The sequence below is a fragment of the Chelonoidis abingdonii genome, chromosome 7, assembly GCF_003597395.2.
Source record: "Chelonoidis abingdonii isolate Lonesome George chromosome 7, CheloAbing_2.0, whole genome shotgun sequence".
NCBI lineage: Eukaryota > Metazoa > Chordata > Testudines > Testudinidae > Chelonoidis > Chelonoidis abingdonii.
In genome coordinates, this window is record NC_133775.1 from 53,827,925 (window position 1) to 53,845,418 (window position 17,494).

Here is a 17,494-nt window from a genome sequence, read left to right on the forward strand (position 1 = left end):
AATATTTGTGAAGGGAAGGGTGAAAGCTTCACTCAGGCTGGACCGCTGAGGCTCAATGCCTGGAAGCTGAATTTGAACATCCAGAGATCATGGCTATTAGAGGGGCACAATGTAGGGCCATAAGGATATGGGATGCCTTGAAGCAGCAATTTGAAGCTGAAAGCCACTAATATTTGTTGCTATGCTTGAGAGTGCACTGCTTTTAATGCTAGGAGGTGATTGTGATTGGTGCAGACGATGCACTGTGAAAAGTTAAGAAAATTGCCTGTTGCTTTGCAGGGCTCTGTTTGCTTTCAATTAATGGAATAAAGATTGCGGTTTCAAATCCCAGCGCAGAAAGCTGTATGCCTCTCGTCGGGGTGGGTTTTTTTTACAGCATTGCAACTGTGCAGTTTCTGCGCCCTAAGTGGCTTGGCAGTGTGTACACCTCAGGAGTTGCACCGCAGAAAGCTGCTTTCCTGCACAGAAACTTGCCAGTGTAGAGAAGACCTAAGACTGTAAATCCCATGCAGTCAGGAGAGAAGCATTATCAAGTGTAAAATACCAGTTAGCACCTCTCGTAGTGATCTCTTTCCCAACGAAAGAAGGTCTACAGACATCATACAAACCACTGTGGATGAAAGACTTGTTGATTGCTTTCCCCACAACCCTGAAGAGGGTACATGCCCAACCCCTTGTCCCATCAAAGCTGGAATGTGGAGGGAAGGGAATAAAAATGTCTGATAAGGAGAATTGATTATTACTATGCCGTCTGAACTCTGAGGGGCAAGGATGTCTAAGTATATGCAAGAAGTCCTCAATTGTTTTGTCTGGGTTAGCCCTAAAGGATATACTGAGTTTGCTTACTATAGAAATTTCTATTACCTTTTGAAACCTGACTGTACCTCATCTGTGTGTGCTTTAACCTTGTAAATAACTCTCATTTCTTTTTCACAGTTAACAACTCCTTAGTTAGTTTGTTTCAAGATTGGCTACAAGCATGGCCTTCGGTTTGAGATCTGAGTACAGTTGACCAGGGGTAAATGGCTGGTCCTTTGGGACTGAGAGTAACCTGAATATTATTGTGATTTTTGGTGTAAAACAATCAACTACCAGAAAGTCCAGTTTGCCTGGGCAGCAAGATAGACTGGAATGTCAAAGGCGACTGTCAGTGACTCATTGGTAAGACTATAATAGTGTTTTAGGAGTTCACACTTGTTACTGGATTGGTGAAATTTAGCTATAGAGAATATAAACAGTTTGGGGGTTTTGCCCTGCTTCTTGACAGTCTGCCCGGAGGTCGGCATTCATGGTCATGAGTCACCCCAGATGTGACGTTCAGGAAACTTAAGATGACAGGAGGGGGAAATGGGGAGGGGAAAGAAAGAAGGGATTTGTGTGTGGGGAAATAATTTTAATGTTTCCTACATATAAAAGGTACCAACGACAGCTCTGAAGACAGAAGCCTTCTTCATAGCTGCCTAGATGATATTAGATATAGCACAGGTTGTGACAGTGCAAGCTTTCCCATGCTGCCTTGCTAATGTGTGCCAAACCTTAGCTTCAGCAACCAACTCTGAGTGACAGGATATTTCAGTCCTTCAGGAAGCACTACACAACCTACCTCTATAAGAGTGTAGCTAGAGTGTTGAATAAGCATGTTTTATAAGCCAGAACAAATGATGAACAAGCATGTTAAATAAACTCTCTCTTTACCATAGACATCCACTTGATATATTTTTTCAGCAGTGCCAGCAATGTTGATCACCAGGCAGGTATACTTAGCAGAATCTGAGACTTGAGCCCGAGGAATCTGAAGGAACTGCCCCCTGTCCACATAAAGAGCTTGTGGACTTGAAATAATTGGGTGTCCATCTTTGTACCATGTAATGGAAGGGGCTGGGATTCCCCTGGTTTCACATTCCAGCTTTATTAAGCTGTTGAGCAATGTGGATATCTCAGTAGTAATATTTCCTCCTTTAATAGTAGGTGGGACTATTTAAAAAGATAAAACAACAGCATTAAAACCTTATTGCTAGAGTCCACATTACAGCAAATTTGTGCAGCTATAAATGGGTTAAACATTACAATTTTGGAAGATTTAAAGAACTTTTGGGCTGATAAGACCTCAAGCATCCCCAGCACATTCACCGATGCAGTTATCCACTTTCAGCACAAACCTCTGTGGCACACTAAGAGCTTGGAGCATGCAAGATAAATGGAATCTAATAAGAAAAGGCCACACCATGCTTTTAAGGCACAACCCATTCTGTCTTCTGCAGCTCCCCAACATGTCCGTTGGGCAAGGCCTTTGCTATACTCCTTCCAGGATACACTTACTCCCCACATAGGACATGGCTCTGTTTTTACCACATCTTTCTCAGGTAAGTCTAGAGCAGTCCCTCCACTGCTTAGTCAGCTAATGCAACTACTGAAACTACTGACCTGTTGTTCAGAAGGGCTGAGTATTGACTTCAGTGGGAAATGCTGAGTACTCAGCACTTCTGAAAATAAAGTCACGTATTTATAAGCCTAAACAGGCACTTCAGAGCCCTAATTTAGACTCCTATTATTGAAAAGATTGACCCAGAGTCACTCTTATCACTCACTAGTCAACTAGTTTATTTAACATTGCTATATTTTTCTAGCAAACAAGCTTTTCATGTAAAATTATCCAATATAAAGTGTTCACAAATCTCTGAAAAGGGCAATAAAAACACATTGCAATTGGCAAAACCTAAATTAACTGCTTTACTGCTCTTGAAAGTACCAGATACATCTGGCAGACACATACCTCCTCTCAGGGCCAGATTCAGTGTTTTTGCTGCCCGAAGTGGCGGAAAAAATAAAAAATAAAAGCCACAATTTGCACTTCTACCGCCGTTGCTTCATTTTTCGGTGGCAATTCAGCGGCAGGTCCTTCCCTCCGAGAGGGACTGAGGGACCCGCCGCCTAATTGCCTCCAAAGAGCCCGACGTGCTGCCCATTTCCGATGGATGCCCCAAGCACCTGCTTGCTGCACTGGTGCCTGGAGCCAGCCCTGCCTCCTCTGCTGCCAAAACATACATGCTACACCCTAACATACACTGATTTCCATGGAATATTCATTTAAAATGGCAGCACAGAAAAATAAAGTAGAGTAGGGAAAAGGGGTTAAACCAATGAGCTGGTTGTTTTAGGTTACCAAATTATGCTGCAGCTTTATCCTGGTTAAATAATTTACATATAAAATAAAGCTATAAAATATGCTAAAACCTACTTAAATGAAACAAAACTGTTTCAGCAAGTGCTTTAACATACAGAAATTGAGAACAGTTGGAATAATTTTAACATGCTGTCTTGGGAAATGATCAAAGACAAAACAAGTCTTCTCTTTGCCTCTTCTAGGCCACAGCTATACTAAATACTGGGAGCAGAAGAATATACTAACAGACACTGACTACATCAGTAGTTCTCAAACTTTTGTACTGGTGACCCCTTTCACATAGCAAACCTCTGAGTGAAACACCACTTAAAAATTATCATAGACTTTAAGGTCAGAAGGGACCATTATGATCTTCTAGTCTGACCTCCTGAACAACGCAGGCCACAGAATCTCACCCACCCACTCCTGTATCAGACCTATGTCTGAGCTACTGAAGTCCTCAAATCATGATTTAAAGACCTCAAGATGCAGAGAATCCTCCAGCAAGTGACCTGTGCCTCACGCTGCAGAGGGAGGTGTTATAGCTTTCCTACTCAGATCTGAACCTTAGAGTTCAGAAAATGAGATGTTAGCATGAAACCTCCAAGCTTAATTACCAGCTTAGATCTCCCACCGCTGCCACCATGTCATAGCTTTCCTACTCAGATCCGAACCTTAGAGTTCAGAAAATGAGAGGCTAGCTTGAAACCTCCAAGCTTAATACCAGCTTAGATCTGATATTGCTGCCACCAGCCAGGAATTCCAGTGCCTGGCTCACTCTAGTCTCCCCAAAACTTTTCCTGGGGGGACCCCAAGACTCAGATGCCCTGAGTCTCACAACAAAGGGAAATAACCCCCTCCCCTTCTCTCCTCGTTACTTCCTCCCAGGCTTCCCCTCCCTGGATGACCCTGGAGATCACGCTGTTTTCATTCCTTCACACCAGTTCCCTCGAGAGTAGAAGCTGCAGGAAACTCCATCCCCTTTGGCCCCACTAGAGAAAAGAATCCAAAAAGTTTAAAAAGAAAGCGCTTATATAAAAAGAAAACAAAGACAGTAAAAATGGTCTCGTAACAATAGTGACAATAATACAGGTTTATGGCGTCTCACAAAAGAAACAAAAATAGACATAAACCCACCTTAATCCAAAAGAAATACAATTTAAAAACAGTCCCAAACAACACATTAAATACAAAAAACACATAATAAGACCTATTGTCTTTCTACCTTGGTACTCACAACTTGGAAACAAAATTAGAGACAGACCTGGAGACAGAGAGTCACTCTCAGAGCCAAGAGCACAACGACCTGAGACAAAGAACGACACACCCAAAACTACCCTCCCGTCTGAGATGGAAATCTTGTCTCGAGGTCCTCTGGTAGGTGTTGTGTCCCTGTTGCTGAACCCTTTACAGTAAAGAGAGCTTACCCTTAACTATCTGGTTATGACAGAGAAGCGAAAAAAAACCTCAGCAGCGGCCACTGCCATCTGCCCGGAGCAATTCTTTCCCGACCCCAAACTAGGTGAGCAGCTAAACCCTGACAGGTGGGCAAGACTCACAGCCAGACACCCAGGAAGAAATCTCCTAAGTAACTCAGAATCCCACCCATCAACAGTTCCCATCACAGGCCATTGGGCATATTTACTGTTAACAAACACCAATTAATTGCCAAAATTAGGCTATCCCATTATACCATCCCGTCCATAAACTTATCAAGCTTAGTCTTGAAGCCAGATATGTCTTTTGCCCCCACTGCTCCCCTTGGAAGACCTAATCCTCTAATTTCTGATGGTTAGAAATATTTGTCTAATTTCAAGTCTAAATTTCCTGATGGCCAGTTTATATCCATTTGTTCTTGGGTCCACATTGGTACCTAACTTAAATAATTCCTCTCCCTTCCTAGTATTTATCCCTCTGATATATTTATACAGAGCAACCATATCTCCCCTCAGCCTTCTTTTGATTAGGCTAAAAAAGCCAAGTTCTTTGAGTCTCCTTTCATAAGACAGGTTTACCATTCCTCAGATCATCCTAGCAGCCCTTCTCTGCACCTGTTCCGGTTTGAATTCATTCTTTTTAAACACGGGAGACCAGAACTGCACACAGTATTCCAGATGAGATCTCACCAGTGCCTTGTATAATGGTACTAACACCTCCTTATCTCTACTGGAAATATCTCGCCTGATGCATCCCAAGACTGCATTAGCTTTTCTCACGGCCATATCACATTGGCGGCTCACAGTCATCCTGTAATCAACCAATACTCCAAGGTCCTTCTCCTCCTCTGTTACTTCCAACTGATGTGTCCCCATCTTATAACAGTAATTCTTGTTATTAATCCCTAAATGCATGACCTTGTACTTTTCACTATTAAATTTCATCCTATTACTCCAGTTTACAAGGTCATCCAGATCTTTCTGTATGATATCCCAGTCTCTCTCTTTATTGGCAATACCTCCCATAGCTTGTGACCCCCCATGTAATAACCTCCCAACCCCCTGAGGGATTCCAACTCCCAGTTTGAGAACTGGACTGCACCAAGATAAAGGTGACAATAACTAAATACCAAATGCAGTCACTCAGCATTTATAATCCTGGCTGTCATCCAGCTGTTAGAATTCTCAGTTTTTCCGTATTTCAGGTCTCAAGGGGAAAATCCTTCTCATGAATTTCACTTTATGTATCTCTTCAATTCCAATATTTTAATAATGAAAGTTATTGAAGCTACATCAAGAGTTTGAATTCTCCTGAGCATGTGGGAAATGTCATTTAAAAAAAAAAAAAACCCAAGAGGACTAAAGAGCAAAGAAAACTAAGATCTAATAGGAAATTATGCCCAGATTCCCCTCTCCCTCTCTGAGCATTCGTCTATATACCATGGGCCGTACTCTTTGACATTAATGGCATATCCCCCTTGGCTCTTTAACTACTGTCCAATTTATCTCCTCTCTTTGTTTTTGAAGACTGAATCTGCTCACATTACTTAGATTTTTGCTCAAGCTCTCTCCTCATTCCCCTCCAGCCTGTCTTGCTTTTTTTCCATTCCACTGAAACCACCCCACTCAGGGTCGCTAGTGATATCCCCAACTTTTTTGCTAGCAGATCACTGTCTTCTTACCTTTTACAATGTCAAATTTAACCTTCTATAACTCACTTTTTTTCAAGCCCAACAGAGTCTTCCCCCCAACTATCTCTCTGCTCTCATTTCCCCTTATACTCCTCCCAGCTTGCAGGCTTGACTGGACCTTCACTGATGCTGCCCATTCCAAATGGAAGGCTCTCCTTCCTTTTCTTATCTGCCAGGCACGTGAGTTCACCCTTCAAACCCATTCCTCCCAGGCATCTTTCTAACCCTGTTCTTGCCACCAATAACTGCCTTTACCTAAACATATCCCACCGAATAGCTTGAATTGTCTTTGCTTGGCTTGTCCTTATTATGTTGCAAGGAAGATGCCTTACTCTGTTTGTAAAGCACCAGGCAACTGTGCTATATAAATGAATCAATACTCAACAATAATTAAATGTTAATATAGTTAGCTCCTCTGGGCCAGATCCTCAGCTGGCATAAATTAACATATTTTCAGGAAATCAATAGAGTTACACCAAACTATGATAACTGATGACCTAATCCTCTAAATCTACAGATCTAACTCTTTTGGAATGGCGTATATTCTAAGACATTCGCCGCCAGATTTTCTTCCCAGACCAATTTTACACTGGTGTAATTCCACTGGCTTTAGTGATCTTTTACTTCTGATCTACACTGGCATAAATTGAGGAAAGTCAGGCCCTTGCTGTATTAACAAACAAAAAAAAATCAACAAAATGAGACTAACTAGATGATAACATTTCAGTGGATATTAATTTTTATAAAGAACTCAGGGACTACAGGTCTATGAAACTGCTCCAAAATATTTTCAATAGCTAAAAAACCCAAGAAAATATACCCAAAGCTGGTTTAGGTCCCATTCCTGCAAAGATTTATGCACATGCTTAACTTCACACATCTAGGGAGTCCCATGGAGGTCAATGGAAGGACAGATAAATGTAAAATTAAGCATATACACAGTTCTTTGCAGGATCAGTGCCTTAATCTGCATATTGTTTCCCTGAAAAACAGAAAGCTATTTTATTGGACAAAACAGAAGAATGCCTAATCCCAGAGAATTTTTTTAATTTACCATGGACGATCAGCTTGACATCCTTGACTTGTTTGCCAGCAGCATTGGTCACACTGCACTGATAGCGTCCTTTGTCGAGTCTTCGAGCACTCTTTATGCGCAGAACTTGTCCTTTGTCCAGAAGGTCGATATTAGGATCTCCCAAAAAAAGGGGCCTGGAGAAAAGTTTATTTCATTTCCTGGCACTGTACTTCCTATCCCCACAAGTATGTGTTAAAATAGTTTTTTTAAAATCCTTCGAACAGTAGTAAAGAAAGAGCTAAAATTGCTAACCAATGGTAGTTAATGATCATTATTATTATTCCCATTTTACAGATGAAACCAAGGCACAAAATACTTAAGTTTTGACCAAGGTCACACAGTATGTCAGTGGCAGAGCCAGCCATAGACTAAGATCTCCTGATTCCCAGTCTCTTTCTCTAATTATTAGACCATAATGACTCCCTTAGTAATGACAAAATGTCTCTGTTTAGTAGATAAAGGCTCTGAGGTCTATACACCAAAGAATAGCAAGCAATTGTCACATCAGGATAGCTGGTTTTGTTGGCAAAGAACTACACTGTGACATGTTAATGCTATTTTTTCAGCCTATTTATAGTACCATTTTTGTTTTTCAGCTAACACTTGCACTGCCAAAATTCCTCTCTTAAATGGGCTTTCCTGAAAGAAGAGCTGAAGAACTGAGTCATGCAGTCTAAAGTTATAAAATCTCAACTCTGTTCATACACAGCAATACAGGGCACTATCTGGAAAAATGTTTAACAATTTGCTCATGGGTACAATCCACCACCACCAAACAAAAAAAAATAGCCATTTTAGCAAAGAAGTGACTGCACTTTGAACAACATTAAAATAATCTCTATGGAATGACCTCAAAGAAGTGGTTGTGTGTTTGTCTTGGTTTGTGTGCTGTATGGTTTTACCTACCATAAATATATACTGCACGTGCCACATTACTTACAAATTAGCATTTCGCAATGAAACAGCAAAATGATATACTTAACCACACAACCTCAACATATAACAGTGCACGAGTCTTAACTGATTACAATGGCATACCACTGACTGATTAGTCATAAACAGCATTTGATACTAGAATGCATCTATCTCCTTTCTCCCCCATCATAACATCCTTGCCACAGACAAAGAGGGGGTACGTACTTGCCATCTTTGAACCAATGAATGACAGGAAAAGGGGAGCCTTTGACTTTGCACTCCAGACTGGTCTCTTGGTTGAGGGTGACTGAAACTTCCCCTGGCGTGTCAGCACCTTTTATGCTTGGTGGAACTTGGAAAAAGAAATGTTACAATGAGAACTAAACATGGCTAACATGTGGAAGACTTGCTGACAATGGCACTAACTGAACAGATTAAATCATGGAGGCCATGAGTTCAGGATGACCACGTAATCAGTATATGTAGCAAAGCTTCAACCTTAATTGTGAAAGTGAATGCTGAAGCGGCTGTTCTATAACACCTTTCTATTGACCCTATGATCCTTCACACAGAAAGCAATTCTGCACAAGTGCTGGGGAACTGACTACATGGCACAAGAAAATCTTTCTAGCCTGTCATCTGTGTTCCGTTAGTAAAGTATGCACAGGACACTAAGATAAAATATCTTATATCAGAATTCTGAGATGGAAAGCACCATTTTGTGTATGGTACCAAAAAGATGACAAAGTTCAAAAATATAAGATGTTATTGTGTGGAGAGATACTATATCCTGTATTTAACATGACCAAAAAAACCCTGCAATGTAATCACTTTAAGTCCCAAATACCATTTTTTCAGATTACCAACTTTAAAGAGCACAGTACTAACCTAGCACATCTACATTAAATAGCTTCTCAGAACTCCCTGCTATGTTAGTTGCTTTGCATGAATACTGTCCACCATCAGCAGCAGCAACCTTAAGGAGCTTCAGTATCTTCCCATTGTGCAAAATCTGGAGAGTACTGCTTTCCGCAACCTTAAAAAAAAAAAAAAAATCAAAGAGATCAGCATTATGTGGTCCAGTTAGATCAGCCAAACACTGCAGCTGGATTTTGAAAAGAAGGTAGTAGTTTTTCTTGAACAATAATCTATCCACTTAATGTCCCTTCTCTATCACAACCATAATACCTTCAAAGAACAATATAAGTTATCAAGGATAACCTGTAGGTAGTTATATAATAATGGGCAGATAACTGTATGGCAATATTATAATTTGCAGTTGTATGATAATCAAATCTCCTTTTTAGTCTCTTTGCTGCAGGGGTTAACATACTTTTCCTTCTTTGTAAAGTGTTTTGAGATCTAAAATATAGATGACAAGGTTTGGGGGGAGACTGAGGCTACTTTTTGGAGAAGACTTGAAAGGTGTTTGCTATTGCTTTGATTTAATGAATGGGTGAGTTAATTTATTACCTGTACGCAATTCAGTGGTCATCATTGTGATTTATGTGACCATGTATTTAATTAGTTACAAAGATGCCCAGTGCTTTGTGTATGCATGTTTTTAATATTGCTTAAATCTCAGGCAAGGTCAATACTACAAATTTCAGCTGGCAGAAGGTATGATCCCTGACCAACATAATTGGGTTGGAACAGATGCAAGTTATATTGGCAAAATTGTGCTTTTACCAGTATAGCTTGTTTCACTTGTAAACGGTGGTTTAACTACACTGCTACAAATCTTTTCCAATAGAATATAATGGTATTCCTATACTAGTAAAGCGCTACTAGTATAGACATACCCTAAGTAAATAAATACATTTTATTTTATTTAGATGAGCTCTCTTCTCAAGCACTCACCAAAAAGGCTTTAGAAAGCTAACGTGAAATCTGCTGGAATTGGCTTTTGTACATTTGCAGTCATTTCACTTAATTGCATACCTGGACATCCTCTTTATACCATGTGATGATGGGAAAGGGGTTGCCTGACACTTCACAGAAGAGATTCACAGGCTGATTAACCACTACAGATGCATTTGTCACCTTTTCTTGATCTTGAATTTCAGGAGGGACTATAATAAATTATGTTAAGCAAAGATTTATTTAATCAAAAATGCCATGGACATAAACATGTAAAAAAGCAAAACCAACATACTGTCTTAAAGTTCTGCACATTATTTTCATCATGTCAGGTTTTTCTTTATAGCTGGTATTTATTAATGCATGTGTAATAGCTGTATGCTATAGTCAAGTGTCTGTTAATGTCTGTGTCATCAAACATGTGTTGGAGTAAAAGGGTTAATACCTCATATCAAACTGTGTTAGGTTAAAAGCTGTCTCACTGTACAAGTTATCAAAGGTAGATTACAGTGGAAGCTGTGTACCGTGAACTCAGATACAGCTAAATACAATGTAAGTCCTAAATCATTTCAATGAATTGCAACATTCCAAATGCAGTTCCATTTAGTGTGACCCTTCTCTGAGGATGAATATTTTCTTTGGGGAAAAAAAATGATTTCATTGTAAGAGGAAGGGATCTTTTTTATAAAGAAGTCCCAGTATTATTTTAAGAAGAAGAGAATGTGTAAGTTAGCCAGGTGTGAGGCTCTCTAACTAAGATCTTACTTTGGCACTTTCATCAGGCTGACACTTGCCAGACAGGATACAAACTTGAATAGAACCCTTGTCACTTAGTTTCCTTCTTCCTATTGGTTTAAGTATAATCCTTTATTTTAATTTGACACATTGCTAATAATAATTATGGTTGACCCAGCACAGATGCACTGTGGGAAAGAATGTAAGGAAACCCTTCCTCCTAAATGCTCTCGGGAATGAGGGAGTCCCACTAACAATACTGGAAGCGCTCAGTATCCCAGAAGGGGCCTGTCTCCAAGGGGTAGGAGAATCGCCATGATTCTGGTCCCTTACAATGCACACTGACTTGTGAATGCAGAGCTGCACTGGAGGAAGTATACGCTACACCTTTTCCAGAGGTGTAACAATGGCCACTAGTGATCACTCTCTCTACAAATGCAGTTGGAGGCATGATGCCTGCTCCTGTCCTGTATAGGCATAAAGGGAAGTTACCTACTTTGTAACCAAAGTTCTTTGAGATTTATGGTCCCTATCTGTATTCCACTGTGGGTATGCATGTGCTCCATATGCCTGAGACTGGAATATTCTTCCAAGTAATGTCTATTGCTCTGTAGTAGCCCTTATTCTCCTCGTAATCTCTGCCAACGGTTTAAGTTGCAGTACAGATCAAATAATCAGACATGATCCAAAGCAGAGGGGAAGAAGGATGAGTAGTGGAATATAGATGGCGACCATACATACTGAACATTTCCAGTTGCAAAAAGGTAAGTCATTTCCCTTTCTTCTTGGAGTGATGGTCCATATGTCCACACATATTCCAGTGTGGGTAACTCAGAGAGGATGAGGTTATAAGGATGCAGGTGGTATAACTGCTTGTAGAATCACTGTCCCAAAGGAGAATTGGACCAAGGTGTAATGTCTCATGAGTGTGTGGGTGGAACTTCACATTGCTGCCTTGAAAATATCAAGGAGCAGCCTGGAACCCCACAGAGCCTATGGTCTATAGGGAAAGTAGGCAACATCCTAATGGATCCCATGGTAACTGCACTGGAAACAGAGCTGCCTATGGTGCTCTTCTGAAAGAATGATACTGAGGGAGTGATGTAACCATAGGTTCTCTGCACATGCTTGTGCCCTATCTCCCCCTGCTAAATAGAGTAGAAGACATAGAAAGGGAGTTAACACAGCTTGGGGCTGTGTTAATTCCTGTGGGAATTTCCTATTGGAAATAAACCAGATTAGAATGGAACTACACATAGTAGCTGCTATGAGGGTCCACTGACTCCTGATATATGCTGTAATAGATCCCCTACCAGGTGGTGTCGTAGGAGCTTTATGGAGTGGGGAGAGGAGAATGTCATCGAGCGGCTGCTTCTCCATTCTATGCTAAGTTCTTCAAGCAATGACTCCCCTCGCCTGCATTAATAGAGGGGCATATCTAGCACTTATTCTATAAGCTCTCTGGGAGCAAACACCTGGTCTTTTACATGTTTTCCAAGTGTCATGTAAATTTACGGTTGTCTATAATAATCATTTGGTTATTTATGCAAAACAGAGATTGGTTTCTGCATCAAGCATAAGTAAACAGAACTCACAATCAGTCAGGTAGCTACAGGTACAAATACTCAATTTGCTCCCACAACTACAAAAATGCAGACATGCATTTTGTGTGCGCAATTACAAAAACAAAGGAGAAACTGCCCTTTTGAAAATTACCCCTTAAGAGCTATAGTTATTTACCATGAACCTTCAGATTGTATTTTCTTTCTGTGCTTCCTGCTTCATTCACTGCTAGGCAGATGTATTCTCCATTGTCGTACGGTGTAACTGAAGCAATGATAAGCAGTGTCCCATCCTCCAAAATTGAAATGCCCGGCTCATTGCCAGTCAGCTCCCTGCCATTACGTAACCATTTGATGACAGGTTTTGGGGTGCCTAATGAGAGAAATTTATAGAAGTTCAAGAGACTTCTTGCTTAATTTGAAAAAGAAAGGATTGATATTACTTTAGAGCAGTGCATAGAAGAAAAATATACAGTAAGAAAAATCTTTGCTACAGCTTCCGTAAATCACAAAACACACTGCAGTTTGAACTGGCACAACTGGCTAAAAAGGCTTGGGGACTGAACCCTCCTTCATGCTTAGGGGTAGTCCCTGCCATTCCAACCATTGGGCAATGTGAAGAACCCTTGCACTGTCATTGTCCTACAAAAATATACTACCTAATCAGTTAAATTACTTAGTATCAATGGCCCTTTTTCTTACTGTTAAGGGTTTTTTTAATATTCCAGTGAGATGTTGTTTTTAAGAAGGACTATATGTTTTTACCTTTCCAGAAAATACCAAGATGCATTGCAACTATGAGTGCCTAAGAGAAAAAATACAGTTATCAGCCACAATGGTTACAGTGTTGCACACCTTTTGCTGGACATGGAAATGCAACACGTTGATTTGCAACTCTTTCTTGAAATGGAGTGTTGTAAGGAGGATTAAGATCATCTACTGTAGGAGGTTCTAAAAGAAAAGCAGAAACAGAGTAAATAATCTTAGTCTCTCCTCTCAAATGTCAAAACATACCAGGTACACAGGCAATTTACACCTCTTTCTTCCTTCCGATTCTCAAATGGCCTGATTCTCATACCCTTACACACACTCAGTAGGAGTAGTATTCCAGCAGTCCCATTTATTTCACTGGGATACTTAAACAGTAAACTATGACTCTGTGTGAATTAGGATTTCAGAATCTAGTCCAAATTGGTTTGCTCTGACAATTGCTATGTTTACTCTGAAGGCAGAGGATGTTTCTGCAAAATTTGATGGAAATTGGACAAACTGTTTTTGAGCTACAGATCATTAAAAGAATTATCCTGCTTTGAAATTTTGATTCTTCTCTTAATGTTTGTTTGTCTTCCTGCAGCTCAAAGACACCATCCTACCCATTCTGACTTTGTCCTGCATCTCCTTGAAAATTCACGTGCTCAGTGTATCTCAAGAAAATAGTTCATAACTGAGCAAAGTTATTAACATTTTTTTACTGTAGATCATTGCGAACCCAATCCAGTTTCACTGTTTTAAATAGGAATTATGGGCCAAATCCAAAGCAGTATTAATGCTCAGAATATAGGCTTTAAGACCACTATAAATGAGAAGTCCTCCCACTGAGGTCAAAGGAAGTGTATACATGTAAAGCAAGTAAGTGAGGGAAGACTCAGACATTATATTTGTGCGAACATGTTGCCCACTGTTGGCTGTTTGCATTTTAAAAAGAACAAGAGTCCTCCTACATGTGGAACTAACAGACCTGTTCTTTTAGCTCAAGTGACAGAGGTTTGTGGTTTTGGAGCAATAGAGCCAGGATTCTAATGCAGTCTTGCTGGTGTGTTGTTTATTATGAAGCAGAGGAAGCCTCACCATAGTTCAGGCTGATTTGATCCCCCTTGTAATATCAACCAACCACAAAATTCAAAAAGTTTTGTTTTGTTTCATATTTTTGCAAACTACCTAATGTTTCTTTGTGCCTTCCTCTGCTCAAAACAATCAGATGATATTACAGCATTTGAAATGTCTGTAGATTTTGATATTGGGTCAGGCAGCAGTGTCAATAGTGGTGTCTCCTAAGTAGGATCGGTTATAGGTCAGTGGAATCAAAGATCCTCTGAAGATCCTCTACCTCTCTGAAAGTGCAACAGTTTATCTTCCCCCATAACACAAGGTATATCATATATTAAAATAAAGCTACACTTGATCACAGCTGTAAGTCAAAGACTCAGGCCATGTTATAAATACCTTGAACTTGTATCGTTATCTCCAATTCATCACTGCCAGCTATGTTACTAGCAACACACTTGTAGATTCCAGAGTCTGAAATCTGGATTTTGCTGATGCTCAGTGTTCCATCCGGATTGCTGATATATTGTCCTCCATCTATTAGCATGATATTTCTGCCTTTGAACCAGGTGACTGTTGGGGGAGGGATCCCTTGAGCATTGCACGGTATGTCAACTCTGTGACCAGCTTGTACTTTCATAACTCGAGGCCCACGTTGTATCTTTGGAGGAACTAGGCAAGACAAATACATCAGTGGTAATGAGAAAAAGAAGATCTGGCAGACTATTCATGAAGGAAATATGGTCAGTATTATCCTTTTAGAAAATACCTTTCCCTTGCCCAATGCAATTTAATGTCCCTAAGTAACACCAAGCAATCAGAACTGAATGTTCCTGCAGACAATATTTACAGTACGCCATTGCTTAAGTCATTGAGATTCTACATTTAAAATCCTAAAACATTATTTCCAAAGAAGTATTGTACTTTCATTCTTCCAAGCACATTTTAAAGAGCTCCTGGGGAGTGGCTGCCCATAGTACAAAACAATTCAAATGTTTTAAGATAAAGTCAATTACATTTGCTCTTTAACATTCTAACTTCCTTCCTCTTAATCCCAGCTATGTATGTTTCTAGGTTAAATTCAGACAGGAAGATAAAATGTGGCTGGAATAGATTTTTGCTGGTCGCAAAGAATAAAAGCATGGTATAAATCAACATCACAACTGCCTTGCCCCAATGCTTTTCTTTATAGGAATCACTCAAGGTAAAAGCAGAGATGTAGTTTGTCATGGACATTTTTAATAAAAAAATCACAGAGCAGCCACACTAAATGTAGTAACAGTCACGGGTTTAGTGATTGTTCCTGGATATTTGATAAAAAAGGCCGACGACAAATAAAATTCAACTATGTCTCTCCAAAATCACAGCAGGCCAGTGCCCTCCTGCTCCTGCGCCGCCGCTGCCTCCTCCTCCTCATCCCACAGAGGCGGGCACCACACACCTCCAGCATTACCTTCTGCTCCAGTACTACAACCCTAATCCCAGCCTGGTGAGGAGGAGAGGCCCTGGGGAAGAGAGTGGCTTCAAGAGAGACCCCACCCTGCATTCATCCCAAGCACAGGCAGTGGTAACTCCTGTGATCCTTGGGGCTGGGCTCGGGGATTGAGAGGGAGCCTGCCTCACACACACCTACAGGACAGGTAAGTGGCAACTCCTGTGTCCCATGGAGCTGGGTCTGGGGTTGAGAGTGAGTCCACACTGGGCAGTAGCAGCTCCTGTGTCCAGCAGGGCTGGGGCTAGGTATTGAGAGCAAGCCTGTCCACACTCATCTAGGGCATGGGCAGCCATGGCTCCTGGATCCCAGGGGTTGGGCCTGGCTCCCCACTCCAGGCATTGTGCCTTGGCACACTGGGTCACAGCGCCTGCTGCCTCTCTGCTGAAATACCATTCACTCAAGTTTGGCCTGGTCACGGCCCTATCATGACGTGGATTGAGGCTGCGTGATGAGTGTGAGGCAGGTTCACTCTCTGACCCCCACCTCTTCCCTGGGCCTGCTCTCCACATTGGCCAGTGAGCAACCCACCTAGAGCCTTCCTACATGGAAGCTGTGGACAGAGAAGCCATGGTATCCATGACCTTTTCACCACCATGACAAACTGCAGCCCTATACATAAGGAATCTCTGAAACAATTAACAGTTACGTTCATGGCAGAGAAGTTAGATAAAAAGAGAGAACTTAGATAATAAATGTATACACTCATGCTGGAAGGTAGCAACATACTACTACTTTATTTCTTTGAATTCAGAACAGTAGCACACATGAACCCCAAACCAGAGAAAGACAAAGCAGGCTGCTTTCTAAAACAGAGAGGCACAACTCACCAATGTTCCCTCTAATTTTTCCCACACATGTGCGGAATGAATTTTGTTATGTGCACCAACATGGAGGTGATGTGTGACACATCACCTCCATTTTGGTGCACATAACAAAATTCATGTGGCAGGGGTGGGACCGAGGGGTTCGGAGTGTGGGAAGTGGCTCAGGGCTGAGGCAGAAGGTTAGAGTGCAGGGGCGTGAGGACTCCGGCTGGGGGTGCGGGCTCTGGGGTGGGGCTGAAGATGAGGGGCTCAGGGCTGAGGCAGAGGATTGGGGTGCAGGAGGGGATGAGGGCTCTGGGGTGGGGCAAGGGATGAGGGGTTTGGGGTGCAGGAGGGAGCTGCGGCAGGGGGCTAAGATGCAGAGGGTGAGGGCTCCAGCTGGGGATGCAAACTGGGGATGAGGAGTTTGAGGTGAAGGCTGCCCCGGGGCTAGAGTAGCACCTCACTGCAGCACCTGGTCTGGTGGAGAGAGGCACCTCTCCCCACCGCAGCAGCTCCAGGGCTGGAGCTATGGAATAGGCACCTCTTCCCCGTCTGTGGCAGGTCCGGGCCAGGGCTGAGTTGGGGCACCTCTTTCCCATCCATGGCAGGTCCGGGCTGGGGTCAGGACACCTCTCCCCGGGTCACGGCAGGTCCGCCCACAGTCCGGGCCACCAGTGATGGTCTGCAGCTTTGGGCTCCCCAGGGGAGTCTGAAGCAGCAGACGGTCCCTCACCAGTGGCCCAAAGGAGTGCCATTATAATACTTACCAGTATCTCAACCTTGTAATGGAATCTGTGCAATTTTTTTTGAAGCCCAACTGAAATATCATTAGTTTTTCCACTATATTATACAACCATGAGAAAAGGCAGGCAAGTAGATTCTGTATGCCCCCTGGATTGGTAAATATTAATGAAAGTTTTGTAAATATTTGT

At 41.7% G+C, this 17,494-nt stretch overlaps 1 protein-coding gene across 1 annotated transcript in view; it reads right to left on the reverse strand.

Annotated features, from left to right (window-relative positions):
• The window catches only part of HMCN1 (hemicentin 1), a 342,169-nt gene that overhangs the window by 135,749 nt on the left and 188,926 nt on the right, over positions 1–17,494 (reverse strand). The window contains exons 24-31 of the mRNA XM_032783448.2: positions 14,661–14,933; positions 13,293–13,388; positions 12,616–12,810; positions 10,222–10,352; positions 9,169–9,316; positions 8,506–8,632; positions 7,345–7,499; positions 1,696–1,974 (exon numbers count right to left, since the gene is read on the reverse strand). Of these exons, the coding sequence (XP_032639339.1) occupies positions 1,696–1,974; positions 7,345–7,499; positions 8,506–8,632; positions 9,169–9,316; positions 10,222–10,352; positions 12,616–12,810; positions 13,293–13,388; positions 14,661–14,933 (1,404 nt within the window). The remainder of the gene's footprint in view (positions 1–1,695; positions 1,975–7,344; positions 7,500–8,505; positions 8,633–9,168; positions 9,317–10,221; positions 10,353–12,615; positions 12,811–13,292; positions 13,389–14,660; positions 14,934–17,494) is intronic.